Consider the following 18,298-nt stretch of genomic DNA (forward strand, 5'->3'; position numbering starts at 1 on the left):
TTGTAGATTATCTAGACTCTTTGTAATACTATTCTATTCCAGCATGTAGATTTGCAAGGCTATATGGATGGATGGATGGATGGATAGATGGATAGATAGATGGATAGACAGATGGATAGATAGATGGATAGATAGATGGATAGACAGATGGAGAGACAAATGGATAGATATAATTGTAGATTATCCTGCCCCTTTGTAATAATGTTCTATTCCGGCATGTAGATTTGCAAGGTCTAGTACCTAGATAGATAGATGGATATACAGATGGATAGCTAGATAGATAGATATATTTGTAGATTTTCTTGACCCTTTGTAATAATGTTCTTTTCAAGCAAGTAGGTTTGGAACCTAGATAGATGGTGGATAGATAGATTGATGGGTAGTCAGATAGATAGATAGATGCATCTGGACCCTGTCAAATAATTTTCTATTTCAATTGAAGATTTGCAAGGTCTAGTACCTAAATATGTAGATGGAAAGTTGAAGGGAAAGATGGATAGATATATTGATAGATAGGTAGATAGATAGTTAAAGAAGAACCTAGATAGATGATGGATAGATAGATTGATGTGTAGCCAGATAGATAGATAGACGTATCTGGACCATGTCAAATAATATTCTATTCCTGCATGAAGATTGGCAAGGTCTAGTACCTAAATATGTAGATGGAAAGTTGGAGAGAAAGATGGATATATATATTGATAGATAGGTAGATAGATAGATGCTTAAAGAAGATGAAATCGTGGATGGATGAAATTCTTTTATTTAATGGATGAATGAACCAATAAATTATAAAGATATTCATCATAGAGATAAAAAAAATATATAGATTAGTCACCTGTAAAGCAGGGAGATTGCGCAAAAGACAAGCAGTTACTCTGGACATAGATAAATAGATAGGTAGATAAATACTAGTTCACCTGTAAAGCAGGGAGATGGCGCAAAAGACAAGCAGTTACTCTGGACATAGATAAATAGATAGGTAGATAAATACTAGTTCACCTGTAAAGCAGGGAGATGGCGCAAAAGTCAAGCAGTTACTCTGGACATAGATAAATAGATAGGTAGATAAATACTACAGTATACGTTACGAAAAATGACCGGTCTTTAAAATGGTCTATCCCCCCCTGTAATGAAGTTGTAACCCATTTTTTTGTATGTGTGATCTTTATATACATGTATAATGGTGTTTGTTGCGATCAATTAGATCAAAGAACATTTTCCGACATTCAGCAGGCTTTAAAAGAAGAAATTAAAAATGAAAAAATTCCGACCCTTATTTTTTAAAGTAAATTTTACTTAAGCCGAAAAATCACATAGTAAAATTGAATTAAGCATAGGGGTTGTGTCGAGTTTTATCTTCAGCATAAAATTCTGCTTCCATAGACACCTTACCCGACTTCCTAGCTCTCATACAAGTCATTTGAGCCCAAAAAGTATGTATCAAGACCTCAAAATCTATGATTTTTCGGCTTAACCAAAATTCTCTTAAAATACAAAAGGGTTGGAATTTTTTCATTTTGAATATTTTCTTTCATGGCCTGCTAAATGTCGGAAAATGTTCAAGGATATAATTTACCACAACAAACACCATTATACATGTATATAAAGATCACACATACAAAAAAAATGGGTTACAACTTCATTCAAGGGGGGGATAGACCATTTTAAAAACCGGTCATTTTTCGTAACGTATACTGTAGTTCACCTGTAAAGCAGGGAGATGGCGCAAAAGTCAAGCAGTTACTCTGGACATAGATAAATAGATAGGTAGATAAATACTAGTTCACCTGTAAAGCAGGGAGATGGCGCAAAAGTCAAGCAGTTACTCTGGACATAGATAAATAGATAGGTAGATAAATACCAGTTCACCTGTAAAGCAGGGAGATGGCGCAAAAGACAAGCAGTCACTCTAGGCATGATCTGATCCTAAAAAATAGTATCTTATCAATTTTATCCTTAGTAATTTCATACTAATAATTTAAGTTGCAAGAATAAAACTATAGGACAAAAACTTTTTTATCATTTTGTTCAGTCTACAGGAATTTTGCATTATATATATATATATAGGTAAATATGTAAATACAAAAGGTATAGGTTAGTTTATTACATGTATAATATATAATTTTGATTCTTGACAATTTGTGTTTCCTCGATTGTAAATGAATACATTTATTTCTGTTGATATTTTCCATGATGAAAATAACAATAAAGGTACTAAGAAAGAGAGGTAATGTCTGATTGAGCCAATAGGAGAATCGCATCGGTACATACATTTAATTTCATTGGTTGAAATTGTGTACACATTTTGTTACAAACGCATGTTTTTTTTCATTTCATACATAGATAAAAGTCAGCTGTAAACAGTATATTTTCTTAGTAGAAAGCTTTGCGGAATCAGAATTAATTGCCCAAAAATCTCGTCTTAAATTTGAAAGCTTCAAACAGAGGTGGATTCTTAAAAAAAGGTAGGCTGGCTACTCACTATCGAGTAGCGAGTCTATCATTTTTTAAGAATCCACATCAGCTTGAGTCGAAAGTAAACAATACTTTTGTCTGCTAGAAATGTTCCTTCTTAGATTTGACGAAAAAAGGGTTCAGAATATGCTTTTATTCTTATATTTCTGTTAGAATAACTGAATAAGTATACACAAGATTAAAATTGAACAATTTATTCCATATTGAATATACATTAACTAGAACAATTATGTCAATAAGTGGCACAGCAACAAAAACATCTTTTTAGATGAATAATGCGCGGAAAACACTGTATATTTGCAAGTTAAATTAATGTAATCATATGCAGACAATTACCCAAAAGAATATAAATTTGTACCAATTCGCCAATAAATTTGAGTATTTTAACTAACATGCAAGCCTTATTATAGAGCAGTTGCAATTCATCTCAAAATTATATAAATTTGATGTAATTCGACTTATTATAGAATGTTGAATACATGTTTGATCAAAATTGATGGAAAATAGCAATTTCCTGAAATACATCAAAAATTCAGTTCAGATTTCAACGGAAAAAATATCTAAATTTGGCGGATTCACGTTGACTTTACTTATTCATTTATTTTTTATATTGTGCTGTAGCCATTGCACACTGGTCCGGAGGGGTCAACAATTCAATTTTTCCTACCCATCAATTTAGACAAAAGTTGACCTGCCAGCCTTCAAAGACATCCTGGGCCACCTATATTTTAAATATCAACCCATGTTGATAATATGTTTTTTTAAATAATTTGGGGCCAATGCTGCAGAACTCTAAAATCTAAGAACGTATTATTGACATTGTTAAATTGGCTATACTTGCCTAAATCTGATAAAATCAAATATCCGCATGTTGGAAATTGTCCAACTAAAATAAGTCCTATATAAGTTCAAAAATTATTTATAGCACAAAAAATGGTACAAAATGCAAAAATGTGTTTTTTTTTCTTAGTTTTTAAGATAAGGGTAAGTTTGGCAAAATTTTCTTATTGAGTACTCTCTGAGCTTTTCGCATGTTTATTAAAGAGAATTTGTTGATATTGTAATTAACTTCATATTTCACGATATATATGGCATCCGGTTTTGTTCGTTTTGTGCAATATCTTAAAAACTATTAGATCGATTAAATTTGTACGATGTTGTAATTTAAAATTATTCCGAATGCGTAGAGGGGGGAAGGATCTATTTTTGCGGAGTAATATCTGAGAAACAAAATGAAAACATACGAAATAGCTAAATAGTATAAAAATCTGTTATATTTCATGTAGATTAGTTAAAATAAATTTCTAAATGTCAATTTTATTGTTTTATATTCATATAGTTGATATTATCCTTTCAGCCTACTCTTTATAAGTCTTCGTGTGTGTGTGTGTGTGTTTGTGTCTGTATGCATCCGCGACGCCTAGTTTATGTCGTAGCGTAGAGTGAGGAGAGACACACACACACATTCAAACACACATTTAACACCCAAACAAACACATCCTTATAAAATATGCTCTAATTTTATTAGCCTTTAGTTAGATGAAATAACAATGATTTAAAATATAATATTTTCTAAATGGATTAAATCAAGAAAATTTAGATAAAATAATCAAGATATTAAAAATTAAAAACGCGCAAATTTGAAATTTGCAGCTAGTGAAAAACTGGTTGTACTTTCAAAAAAATTTTTACTTCACATGATATTTAGCCAATGCAATTGTCTACAAAAAAGTATTTCAGAGTCTTCTTGATTTGACAACTCCTTCCCGCCCTAAATGTCCAATAAAACCTCGAGAACGGCAAAAATCAGACTTTAAAGGTCATTTTAACGGTCTTTGATCTTCGAGGTCATATATTTTTTTTCTCATAAATGGACTCCCTGGCCCCTAAAACCCCCATTTTGCCGTATTGGGCATCAAAATTGGCCAAAATACGGCTGAAAACGAATTGTTGACCCAAATCTCCGTTTTCGGACCAGTGTGCATTGGTTCAAATACATAATTTTTGGTTAGAGTTGGGTTGGGGGGCGCCTTGGCCAACATATCCGTGGTGGAAAAGGGTAGGGGGGTGGGGGGCTACTAACAAAATCAAATAAGGCAAAATTGAATAAAGATGAAATCCTGATAATAAAAGTTAAATTGTGAAAAAAACCTTCCGGTTTAAATGGTAAAAATGTAACTGTATATTTTTATCGTCAGAGAAATGACAATGGGTGATAAATTGGTTTATTGATGCACAAAACTATCTCTTTGAAAGTATGGAATTATTTATGTAAAAGTTGAAAACTATTACTCAATTTCTTTTTACAATCTAATCCTAACCTAAACTAATACCTAATAATGTTTAATCTTTTAAATTGATTTACCTGAAACCAAACCAAAAAAAAACAGATTAAGTCTGATGGTGTTAATCTCTTAAATTTATATTTAGTCAAATATTTATATTTTAGATGGTTCTATAAGAATGGATAAATTATAAACATTTTTTCCATGTTTTGTGATAAAGTGAACCACGAAGCGGGCTAAAACAACAATTCCGCCATCCACATAATTATCCCAAACCTTCCAATATTACTAGATTAACGAACTGACCACTAAATGACATAGCGACCTAATTTGACAAAAAATTTTCCTCTGTCATAATATCCACGTATATTTTAAATCCATTTCTAAAAGATGAAAAAGAACAGAGTTGAATAGTAAGAAAATCAAATATCAAATTTAGTTTGGATCTTGTGCAGTTCTCGGTAAATATGGTACAGGAATAGATTATGTCAACAACGACAAAAACTAAGAACTTTTAATGCTCCAAAGTTCAGCCGTTTGACCGCTAAAAGTTTGTTTTCAAGTTTTTTTTGATTGTTTGTTTTTGAGCAATATTCTGTCAACTGCAACTATTTAAAAAAAAATAAATTCTTTCTTTTAAATTTTGAATTATTCTAGTAATTCAAAACAATGATAAGTATGTCTAAAAGCAGCTTCATCAATTGAAAAAAGAGATGTTTTTATTTTAGGCGCTACTTTTTATGTCTATTGAACTAGTCCAGGGCAAAAGCTTTTTATCTACTTTGCCTATTTCTCAAGAATATAAGGCTTTTTAATTATAATTGCAATTAAAATTTTATGCAGCCAAGACTTTAGCGGCAGGTGACAATTTAGAATTCAAAATTGTCACATTTTGCTTCTCCCCTAACCCAAGTAATTAGGAATTATAAGCTTGACACGGACATAAAGACAAACATACACAAATTATTCTATATTATATTATATATACGTAAACAGTAGCAAAATATCCTGCAATCAATGAGTTGGTTGTCTGTAAAAGATGTTATGAAAAGAACCTCAGAATTAGAAAGGTCAAAATTAAAAAAAAATGTACTTTTAATTGATATATATAACATTTTATCTTTTATTAATAAGAAAAAATATGCAAAAATTCTAATTCCTGAAACATCCATCAAATCTCCGTATATTAGAACAGGAAATACAAATAAGAATCGGATACCCGTGGTCCAAACTTTCTTAACCCTTACAGATCGGGGGGGGGGGTCATATTGACCCCCCCCTCTAGTTTTTTCAATGTCATTTTTTTGTAGGTAAGATAGAGAGTTGTGACTTCATGACTTTTTAAGTTTAGTAATTACACGTCGGCAAGAATTGGTCTTATAAGGATATCTGGTCTGTGTCGGTCGTGGCGTCCGGTCAAAGTCGGTTAGGTGGCACTAAATTTAGAAAAAATTCTAAATAAATCTTAATTTCTTCATTATGACTTTTGTGTCTAAGATAGAGACCTAAATTTTTTTTTGGTGAATACTGGGATATCAATGAACATCTGAGAATAGTGGTGTTATGACCGTTTGACCGTTTGACCGCTTCCTGACCGATTTTATGACCGATTTTTTGTCCGGCTTTTACTGTAAACTTACATCATGTATATAGTGGCTTCTATTACAGCTAGAGACCTAAAAAATTTTGTGGTACATCCTTGAGCAATAATAAACTTCCGTGAGTAGTAAGGTCATGACCGTTTGACCACTCCTTGACCGATATTTGACCGATTTTCTATTTCCTACCTGTAATTTTGCTGCTTTTAGGCTGCCAGCTGCCGAATTTCAAAACAGCTCTAGACCAACCAAATTTTTTATGTAGTCTTTTATTGTGATCAGAAACAGATAAAAATATTAATTGGCGCCGCCAACCGCCGTTTTACCGCCGTAACCGCCGAAAATGGCGGTTTCCGTTATTTGCAGTTTTTCGGCGATGGTCAGAAAAAGTAATTTTTTTGTTATAAAAAATAAAAGTTCGTCCTAAAATTTGGTGATCCTAGCTTTAAAATTGGCCGCTCTACAGCTGTTTTAATATTTAGCGGCTGGCCGCTAAAAAGCGGCTAAGGAGCGGTCTGACTGCTATGACTAGAAAAAGCAATTTTCTCTAAAAATACACATGAACCACCAGAAAAAAATTCTATGTCTCTAACTGTAACAGGAGCCGAGATAGAGGGGGGGGTCAATATGACCCCCCCCCCCCCCGATCTATTAAGGTGGGAATTGGGGCCCGAGCTGTAAGGGTTAATAGCATAACAACCTTATAACTTTGTTATATGAAAACTAGAAAAACAAATATCGTGATCAGTAACTATGTGAAACTTCCCTAAGATGGAGAAATCCATAAGTACGGTAGTTTTTTAAATCTAAATTTTTGGACAAAAAGCTACTTTATAAAATACTAGTGGCTGTGTCGCTAGTATCTAGTGGATCTTTATTCAAAGGGGTATATAAATTTATATATTTAATGGGCATAAAAAAGCCTAAAACCATTCCATGAAATAAATTTAAAAATAAAACAAACTTTTAACCATCCCAGGAACTAAGTGAAGCTTCCCTAAGAAGAAGAAGTCAACCAGTTCGATAATTGAGATCTTAAGAGAAATAAACTCTTCTACTTTATATAATACAGTAAAAACTGAACATAATCTGTATAATATTTTTATGATGTACATTATTGATCTTGTTCAAAAGTATCTTTTGGGGATTTAGGATTTAATAATCAAAAACACAACTTTTATATCAGGATTTAAAACGAAAACACCAGATACAAATCTTTGTTATTTTATAATTTCACAAAGTTGCTCAAATACTGCAAATGAATTGAAATATCATATCTAAAATTGATGAGATAATTCAATTTCAAAAACGAATAATTAGATTTATAATTAAAGCTATACGATTAAGCAATAGCGGACAGACAAGCCGTAATTACAGAAAAATTGCGCTTCAGAATATCATCCTTTACCTTTATGAATGTTATACGTTTTTGTAAACATTGCAATAAAAAGTACAAACATTTTAGGTAAACAAAAAACAACTTAAATGTGCTAATTTTAGTGTTTGTCTATATAGCACAGCGACTCTTTGCTTCGTTGTTTCTTTTTCTTTTCACTTTACCTACAAACAGATATTCATGCTTCCAGCAGAAACAATAAGATGTTACTAGACATTAATGGTATTTGTCTAATTTAAATACTTTAACATTTTACAGTTAGTTGTTAAATTAATATGTTTTGTTGTAGCTGCTCTACTTACGGATATAATATCTCCCTGTTTTTTTCTTTGTTCTTAGTAGGTAACCTAGTTTTTATGAAAAATATGTTTGTAAATTTAATTTATTTCTACTGACATTTCTATGCATTTTAAACTAATGTAATGTAATTGCTTATTTAATGAGACATATTTATAAAATTAATCGTCTATTTATCAGGAAGAAAAGGAATAAAGACCATGGAGGGAGGAGACAATGGGTTGTTTATTACACTAGTCCCCAAAGTTTTATGATAACGTTTTCTTATTTGTTATGATAACAACTTTGGGGACTTTTATTGAACTCTGATTGGTTGGTTCCATACTAATAGCGTCCAAACGTTTCAACCACTAATTGTTATTTAAAGAAGGGGTAATTTTGTGTATCATTATTGGGAATATATATCAACTGATCGGCCATTGTCTTATCCCTTTAGATCCCTAGATAGTGGCAAATAAATAAATTTACAACAACACTTTGATAACTTTAATAATGGTCATCTACATAAGGTAGAATTCAATGCAAAATAAGTTGAAATATTGATATATCTTCTAATGCCCTATCCCAGTATTCCTTCTTGTTAACGTTTCATATTATCCAGAATTTAGATATTAGATAATTAATATTTATATCAAATGTTTTGCCAACGTCAAACCCACACAAATTTCAATAAAAAAATCAATAAATTTTATTTAGTTTGTGACAATTGGCCAATTAGTAGAAAGATATGAACAAATCTACATATTTTATTTACAAGTTTCCAGAGGTGGATTCTTAAGAAAAATTGTTTTCGTGAAAAATCCTCCAAAATCACATAAAAAATCTACAAAAATTAAATAAAATCTTATGGTAATAACCCTTCAAATTATTTTAAAGAATCCCCCTCAGTATTATTTAAAATTTGTCAATCCATCCACAGCTAATAGCTTATCCGCCTGTCTCTATGTCATTTCAAATATCTGTCTGACATAAAGACAATCTAGACAGATAGCGATTGGGAAAACATGTGATAGTTAAATGGTTTGTTTAATTTTCTAACTATTCTATATGTCTATCCTATTGACATCTGTAACATCAAACAAATCTTAGCAAGTTTTTAATAGAAAATAAAATTTACATATACATTAGGTTATATAAGTTGGAAGGAATTTTGATGTTAGGGGGAGATTTGAAAACTGCATAAAATTTTAAGGATTTTTTATAAAACTAGTTTTTTGTATAATTCTTTATCTAAAAGCGGAAATACAATTTAAGTTATTTAATTTTGACATCTGTGATTGGTGGATTGAAAACTATCTGCGCTCTGATTGGAGAAGCTTAAGTGTCGTACATCATTCACCCAATTAGAGCGCAGGTAGTTTCCAATCCACCTATTCTGTTGGTCAATATTTATGAACTTTAATTGTATTTCCGCTTTTAGATAAAGAATTATACAAAAAACGAATTTTATAAAAAATCCTTAAAATTTGATGCAGATTTCAAATCTCCCTCTAACATTAAAATTCCTTCCAACTTATATATCCTAATAAACATGTTTATCAAACTGTCTAAATTCAAATGACTGTCAACACAACTTTTTTTTACGTAAGTCTTTCAATTCTTTAATTTTCTGTTTAATGTTTATTATTCTATTCTATATGTCTATCCTTACGTAGGACAAATAACAAACCTCAACAGCTGAGGATTGTGGGTTGAAATAAAGTTCTCTAAGATATCTACATCCTCTGGGTCCAACCTCGCGGTAACCTAAAATAGACAGATAGAATGAAATCAATGTTTTCCCTCACAATTAAATGGTTGGAGATAAAATATGTATTTTTCAGATGAAAAATTCTATAAACAAGGATGACAACATCCATAAGTAGCAAAGCTCAAAATTTTTGAATGGATATCGGGAAAAAATTTACTATAAAGCAGTGTCATACAATATTCATTAAACTTGATAAAATAGGGAAATCCCAAGCCTTTAAAATCACGCAACCTTTAAATCACGAAAACTTAAAAATCTAGGAATCGAATTAGCAAAGCAATTATAAGACAAATCTTAATGAAGCTTGATGGAAACATGTAGAATATAGGCATATTCAGTCCCTGATGATATAAGCTGTCAATCCTAAATAGGAATAGAGAAAATCGAGAAAATATAAAAATCTAGGAATCGATCTAGCACCCCAATTAACAAAGAGATGGACAAAACAATGTATAGCCTAGATGCGCATATGTCATGGGAATCTTCGCTAAAAATTTCAGCTGTCTATCTTTCATAGAAGCCGAGAAAATCACGTTTCCCCCACCTTGTCTCAGACAGACGGACGGACGGACATTTTGAATTATAGAGTAGCTTCGCTTCTAATAAGAGCAACAGGATATTTGCGTGTTTATGTTTGTACTGATGGGTCTTAATACCCGCTGGACTAATATGGTTCTGGGAAGATGAATTATTAACTCCGAAGACAATTCACCCTTATACAAAAAAGTATTTTTACTTTTTAAAAACTAAAAATGTAAATTTTAGGAACTAACCCCCCCCCCCCCCTTCTATCAAATGCCTCTAGCAATAACATAAAAAATGAATAATTGTCAACATTTCTAAAATTAGCGATGTGATGAAAATATATTCAACCAAAATATTTTTTTTTCTTTCTGATCTCTTAACAAAAATCTTAGATAAAAGTAGATATTCGGCCATTAAAATTAAGTAAAATCTAAACTTCTTGTCATTTGTGATTAAGAAACAATACCTGCAGAGGATCCTTTCAAAAGTCCACAGAGATGCACGAGACCAATATCCGTAACTTTGTTGCTATGAGAGATGTCTAGGACGACAAGCCTGTGGCACACAGTGGAGATGACGTACAGCATGTCGTTAGTGGCCACATGATGCACACAAAGGCTGGAGATACTGAAATGAAATTCCATCAAATTTTAAATCCTAAATAAAGTAACAGGATCTCTGTTTGTCTGACTGTTTGTCTGTCTGTCTGTTTGTCTGTCTGTTTGTCTGTCTGTTTGTCTGTCTGTTTGTCTGTCTGTTTGTCTGTCTGTTTGTCTGTCTGTTTGTCTGTCTGTTTGTCTGTCTGTTTGTCTGTCTGTTTGTCTGTCTGTTTGTCTGTCTGTTTGTCTGTCTGTTTGTCTGTCTGTTTGTCTGTCTGTTTGTCTGTCTGTTTGTCTGTCTGTTTGTCTGTCTGTTTGTCTGTCTGTTTGTCTGTCTGTTTGTCTGTCTGTTTGTCTGTCTGTTTGTCTGTCTGTTTGTCTGTCTGTTTGTCTGTCTGTTTGTTTGTTTGTGTGTTTGTACTGAAGAATCTCGCAAACCGCTAAATTGATATTTTTTTCTTTACATGGTAGCTTCTCATAGGTCCTTGAAAGGTTTATAGCTATTTTGGGGGAGGGAACCACCACCTTCCTAAGATAAATCGCAAAATCGCGTAGCCGCTAGTCTATAATATGAAATAATAATTATTTTGTTTTTTAGTTAAGATCTTGCTAACCTAATTTGAATTTCAATTTTTAGGGAAGCTTTACATTATTCCTGGGGTGGTTTTAGGCTACAAATTATCCAAATCTAAATTAAAGTCTTAGGTTGTTCTTGGCAATTTGTTTACTATCCCTTCCCCTTCGAATATGGAGGCCCTATATGCTTGAGGCGTAGCCTCTAGTCTACAATACAATTTAATACTATGTCCGTCTTTCAAGATGATTTTGGTACAATAACATTCTCTTAAATTTAAGATAAAAAATGCAGATTAAAGCATTTTTTCCTTCAATGTTTTCATGCTTGTTTTGATATAATTTCGACTATGATGAAGTTAAGATGAAAGTTTAATTAGATTACTTTACACTCTTAGTAATCTGATAATAATTTTCAAGTATAAGAGATAATGACATCATCAAAGTTATTTTATAAAATGTGTGTACTTAGAGTATTTGATTTTACGTATTTAAGATTTCCAGCAGATATTTTTACATAGTCACAAATATGCTGTATTAATTTTTGTGACATGTTCATAACTAGTGGCTACGTCCCTAAAGGCCTCTAGGGGCACTAGAAGTGGAAAGCGGGAGGAGTCGATCCACCCCCCTTTTATTTTTGGGTTTGAAAAAGAAAACATATTTATGGAGGGAGTAATTTTTCAAGAGGTATTTTCTCTTGGGAAGGTGGGGTACCCAACATTAAAAATGGCTATAAACCTTCCCAGTACTAGCTACACTCTAAAGGAGAACTTAGATCCTTCGGTACACAGACAGACAGACAGATAGACAAACACACAATCAGACACAGACTTTTATATAAGGATAAAAAAATAAACGAACTAAACAAATTATATTAAAAGGATATTTGAAAGATATACAAAATACTAAATATATTTATATAATTATTTTGTTGAAGCTTTTTATGGTGCCTATAAAAATGACATAATACTGGCCTACGATTCGACAAATAAATGTATACTGGCCTGCCATTGGTAATATAGTCTGTGTAATGGCCTATAAAGGGCTTCATTATTATTACCTTGACAATTGTGAAAGACAGGAAAGAATAAATGGATCTCCAATAGAATTCTGAAGAAAGTTAGCCCAGGACTTGGATTCAGGATTTTCTGTTGCACAATGCTGATGAATTGTCAAACGACCAAGCCTACGATAAAAAAAAATCAATTAGGAATATAATTCCTTAAAAAAATAACATAGTTTTATGAATTTATTATTACTTAGATCTTACTCCATACTATAATAAATTGAAACTCGTAGTTGGCTAAAATAAGGATACTTCCATCCATTCTCTTTACCTCATCCCTCCTCTCCTACTGGATGAACGAACTGACCAATAAATTATATCCATGTAAGAAACCTAATTTGACGATAATTTTTCCCTGTCATAATATCCACATATATTCTATATTATTTCATAATTTATACTCAATTTATTATTACATAGATCTTGATTCACAATATCTATTTTTCTTATTATTTATAATCAGTTATCAATATCTGAAAGAATCTTTTTTGGTTCTTTCATTACAGTGCCTATCTAGTAATAAATCCCCTTAATTTTCTTATTTTGATATGAAAATGTTACATCATAATCTACAGGTATTAACAACATAATAAGTAGTTACGTGAAAGTGCAAGGACTTGTAAACTCAGTTAAAAAGTGCTAAAAATATTTGCAAAGACATTTTCAAAAGTTTATATAAATCATAATAAATTAAAAACCAAAATGACATTCAAAATTGAAATATCTTTATTGTAGAATACTATAAAAAATCGTTCTTCCTTGTATAGCTGCTCTTCTTATAGACCCAATTGTCATTATTTTTCATTAAACCTATCCCTGGCTAGGATATATAGGATTTGTGGTTGGAATTAACAGTTTACTGTCTGTCTATCCTGCATCTAACATTAGTTTCACACAAAAATTTAGACAATTAACATGTACTTAAGTTGATAGTCTGTCTATCTGTTTATGATCTTGTCCGTCAGTCTGTCGTCTTTATGTCTAATCTGTTGGCCTTTTAGTCTATTAAAGTAATTTAATTATAGGCTGTATGTATATTATTTCTTTCTATGCTTTCTACATTTTTAAGCGACTGCAATTGGGAATTACTGAAAAAAATTTTATTATAGCAGCTTTAGTTTAAAATATATGTATATTCATAACATTTCTTTCAGAAAAATATGAATGAATTATAGTTATTTAATACATATTATTATAGACAGCTTTCCGCGGATATCAAAATAAAAAATAATATTGTAATGATTATTTTATGATTTCTTAAATTTAATATTTGTGGAAAATTGTATGTAATACGATATTATACATAATTTTTTTAGTATAGCTTAGAACCGGTTCTAATCCAACGGATATCAATCGGTTTCAAAGCTGGAAAAACTATTATTCCACAGAAAAAGTTGGAAAATACATTTTTTTTGAATTAATGAAAAGTTTTAAAAATACAGGTTTATGAATTAATTTTCATGATGAAATAAAATTCTCTAAAATTCTGAGTAAGCAGAAACTTTATAATTCATAATTTTATTTTTTTATGCTTTACAAGGAGAAATATTCTCAAAATTGTAAAAACATTTTTAGGTGAAATTAGAATAAAGTGAACTATATTTTGTAAAGGGTAAGAATATCTGAATTAAATAAAAGCTAAAAACAATAATCTAGAATTTTATCATTAAATAATAAATTAACAAACTCCAATGACAATTAGAATAGACCGATTAAAAATATTGTTTATCTTTTTAAGCATTTTGTTTTTAATAGAACTTTCTATTTTAAGAGTTTAACCCTTACAAACAGCTAAATTGAATTAGGTTTAAAAAGAACAAAATATATTTTGTTTTAAATAGTCAACAAAAATAAGTTAAGAAGAAAAATATATTTCAAGATAATTGAGTAGAAAATTGAATCTATGATTAGAAATTATAAGATAAGAGAAAAATAAGCTTAAGATACAAAATAAAGCAATATATCCAAAAGGGACATCAACAAAATACAAAAAATGAATAAATAAATATTCAAAGTAGTAAAGTTTTTTTTTGTCTGAGGCTTAATATTTCAACTTTTACAGAACTGATTAAGTTCTTCTTTTTAGGGAAGTTTCACATACTTGTACCGACCAACAAACTGAAAAATTTGACCTATTTCAAGACCAGGTTAAGGGGGGGGGGGGAAGTTTTGCCACTTTCGCGTAATCCGTGATTATTAGGCTAGGTATTGATGTGAGACTATAGGTTATTGGGATAAAAGTTTACTTTTGGGTAGTACTTCACGTATATTTAATCATTTTTTGGATAGGTCTCCAGGTTCAGGTGCTGCAGGCTGGAAGGTGGTTTCTGGACAGGTAAAAAAATTTAAAAATTTTTGTTTGAAGAGTTAGAGATCAAATTATTAAACAATATATGCTTCTTTTTAGATGTTATTGACATATTTGAAGAAAAAACTAAAATTGACCTCCAGGTTCAGGTGCTGCAGGCCTCCAGGTCCACTCTGGACAGGTAAAAAATAAAAAATTTTATTTGACGAGTTAGAGAACAACTTATAAAACAGAATATGCATCTTTATAAATGTTATTGACATATTTGAAGAAAAAACTAAAATTGGGCTCCAGGTTTGGGTGCTGCAGGCCTCCAGGTCCACTCTGGAGACAGGTAAAAAACATTTTTTTTTATTTAAAGAGTTAGAGGTCAACTTATAAAACAGAATATGCATCATTTTAGATGTTATTGACATATTTGAAGAAAAAATTAAAATTGGCCTCCAGGTTCAGGTGCTGCAGGCCTCCAGGTCCACTCTGGACAGGTAAAAAATAAAAATTTTTATTTGACGAGTTAGAGAACAACTTATAAAACAGAACATGCATCTTTATAAATGTTATTGACATATTTGAAGAAAAAACTAAAATTGGGCTCCAGGTTTGGGTGCTGCAGACCTCCAGGTCCACTCTGGACAGGTAAAAAATCAAATTCTTTATTTGAAGAGTTAGAGGACAACTTACAAAACAGAATATGCATCTTTCTAGATGTTATTGACATATTTGAAGATAAAACTAAAATTGGGCTCTAGGTTTAGGTGCTGCAGGCCTCCAGGTCCACTCTGGAGACAGGTAAAAAAATTTTATTTTTTTTATTTGAAGAGTTAGAGGTCAACTTATAAAACAGAATATGCATCGTTATAGATGTTATTGACATATTTGAGAAAAAAATTAAAATTGGCCTCCAGGTCCACTCTGGACAGGTAAAAAAAAAATTTTAAAATCTGCCTCTATAATAACATCTATAATGATGCATATTCTGTTTTATAAGTTGACCTCTAACTCTTTAAATAAAAAATTTTATTTTTTACCTGTCCAGAGTGGACCTGGAGGCCTGCAGCACCTAAACCTGAAGCCCAATTTTAGTTTTATCTTCAAATATGTCAATAACATCTAGAAAGATGAATATTCTGTTTTGTAAGTTGACCTCTAACTCTTCAAATAAAAAAATTGATTTTTTACCTGTGGACCTGGAGGCCTGCAGCACCTGAACATGGAGGCCAATTTTAATTTTTTCTTCAAATATGACAATAACATCTAAAAAGATGCATATTCTGTTGTATGAGTTGCCCTCTAACTCTTCAATTAAAAAATTTTTTTTTACCTGTCCAGACTTGACCTGGATGACTTCAGCGCCTGACCCTGGAGGCCGATTGCATTTTTCCTTCAAATATGTCAATAACATCTAGAAAGATGCATATTCTGTTTTATAAGTTGACCTCTAACTCTTCAAATAAAAAAAATTATTTTTTATCTGTCTCCAGAGTGGACCTGGAGGCCTGCATTACCTAAATCTGGAGCCCAATTTTAGTTTTTTCTTCAAATATGTCAATAACATTGATTTATAAAGATGCATATTCTGTTTTATAAGTTGACCTCTAACTCTTCAAATAAAGAATTTGATTTTTTACCTGTCTAGAGTGGACCTGGAGGCCGGCAGCACCTAAACCTGAAGCCCAATTTTAGTTTTTTTCTTTAAATATGTCAATAACATCTAAATAGATGCATATTCTGTTTTATAAGTTGACCTCTAACTCTTCAAATAAAAAATTTGATTTTTTACCTGTCCATAGTGGACCTGGAGGCCTGCAGCACCTGAACCTGGAGACCGATTTTAATTTTTTCTTTAAATATGTCAATAACATCTAAAAAGATGCATATTCTGTTTTATAAGTTGACCTCTAACTCTTTAAATAAAAAATCTGATTTTTTACCTGTCTCCAGAGTGGACCTGGAGGCCCGCAGCACCTAAACCTGGAGCCCAATTTTAGTTTTTTCTTCAAATATGTAAATAACATTTATAAAGATGCATATTCTGTTTTATAAGTTGACCTCTAACTCGTCAAATAAAAAATCTGATTTTTTACCTGTCCAGAGTGGACCTGAGGCCTGCAGCACCTGAACCTGGAGGCCAATTTTAGTTTTTTCTTCAAATATGTCAATAACATTTATAAAGATGCATATTCTGTTTTATAAGTTGACCTCTAACTCTTTAAATAAAAAATCTGATTTTATACCTGTCTCTAGAGTGGACCTGGAGGCCCGCAGCACCTAAACCTGGAGCCCAATTTTAGTTTTTTCTTCAAATATGTCCATGACATTTATAAAGATGCATATTCTGTTTTATAAGTTGACCTCTAACTCGTCAAATAAAAAATCTGATTTTTTACCTGTCCAGAGTGGACCTGGAGGCCTGCAGCACCTGAACCTGGAGGCAAATTTTAGTTTTTTCTTCAAATATGTCAATAACACCTAAAAAGAAGCATATATTGTTTAATAATTTGATCTCTAACTCTTCAAACAAAAATTTTGAAATTTTTTTACCTGTCCAGAAACCACCTTCCAGCCTGCAGCACCTGAACCTGGAGACCTATCCAAAAAATGATTAAATATACGTGAAGTACTACCCAAAAGTAAACTTTTATCCCAAATAACCTATAGTCTCACATCAATACCTAGCCTAATAATCACGGATTACGCGAAAGTGGCAAAACTTCCCCCCCCCCTTAGGTCAAATGGTTACAAACATTCGGAAGGGCGTACTAACATACATAGTTCTAGGGTATCTCCGCCACTAAAAACGCCTTACCTTTCTCCACAAAGAACCATAAATGTAAAAATATCACCAGAGTTACAAACATCAAGATTCTAAACCAAATTATTTAAAATTATTATGAGTTGATTATCTTTTTAGTATTTAAAGGGAGTGTGAACGTAAAAATTTCTCATCTGATTATCAAATCTTAACATTTACTAACCACATTTCACTACACTGATCAACCAAAAATGTCCTATTCACAAAAATATCCAGAAATAATGCCTTGATTTTATGGTATTTTGAGAGGGAAAAAGGAAAAAACAGGGAAAATCTGAACGTTTTTGTTTCTTATAATGTTTGTAGGGATATTTAACTTGTCATATATAGTTGAAACAATTTACTTACTGTTAAGGATTTATTTATGCTATAAAATTGCCAATTCGTTCTTTTATAACGTAGTAATTAGGTAATAAAGACATATTTTAAATTCGTATTATTGACAAAAAAATACCTCACTGTCTACAAAGGGTTGAATCTCATAGGTTATATAAAATAATGATATCCTTTTTTATTGTGTTGAACAATAAATAACCCACTTTGGAGAATTAGTTTACACTTTTATCAGACTGTTTATAAAGAAATATTGCGTCTTTATTATTTACAAA

The 18,298-nt window shown here is 31.4% G+C and overlaps 1 protein-coding gene across 1 annotated transcript in view; it reads right to left on the reverse strand.

The window, feature by feature from the left end:
- LOC145314573 (uncharacterized) overlaps window positions 1-18,298 on the reverse strand; it is a 62,739-nt gene that overhangs the window by 26,767 nt on the left and 17,674 nt on the right. Inside the window, exons 5-9 of the mRNA XM_080154550.1 lie at window positions 17,685-17,743; window positions 12,565-12,690; window positions 10,796-10,956; window positions 9,724-9,800; window positions 1,873-1,929 (exon numbers count right to left, since the gene is read on the reverse strand). Coding sequence (XP_080010676.1) covers window positions 1,873-1,929; window positions 9,724-9,800; window positions 10,796-10,956; window positions 12,565-12,690; window positions 17,685-17,743 — 480 coding nt within the window. The remainder of the gene's footprint in view (window positions 1-1,872; window positions 1,930-9,723; window positions 9,801-10,795; window positions 10,957-12,564; window positions 12,691-17,684; window positions 17,744-18,298) is intronic.

The sequence above is a fragment of the Acartia tonsa genome, chromosome 3 (assembly GCF_053477335.1).
Source record: "Acartia tonsa isolate MP-2025a chromosome 3, ASM5347733v1, whole genome shotgun sequence".
NCBI classification, from domain to species: domain Eukaryota; kingdom Metazoa; phylum Arthropoda; class Copepoda; order Calanoida; family Acartiidae; genus Acartia; species Acartia tonsa.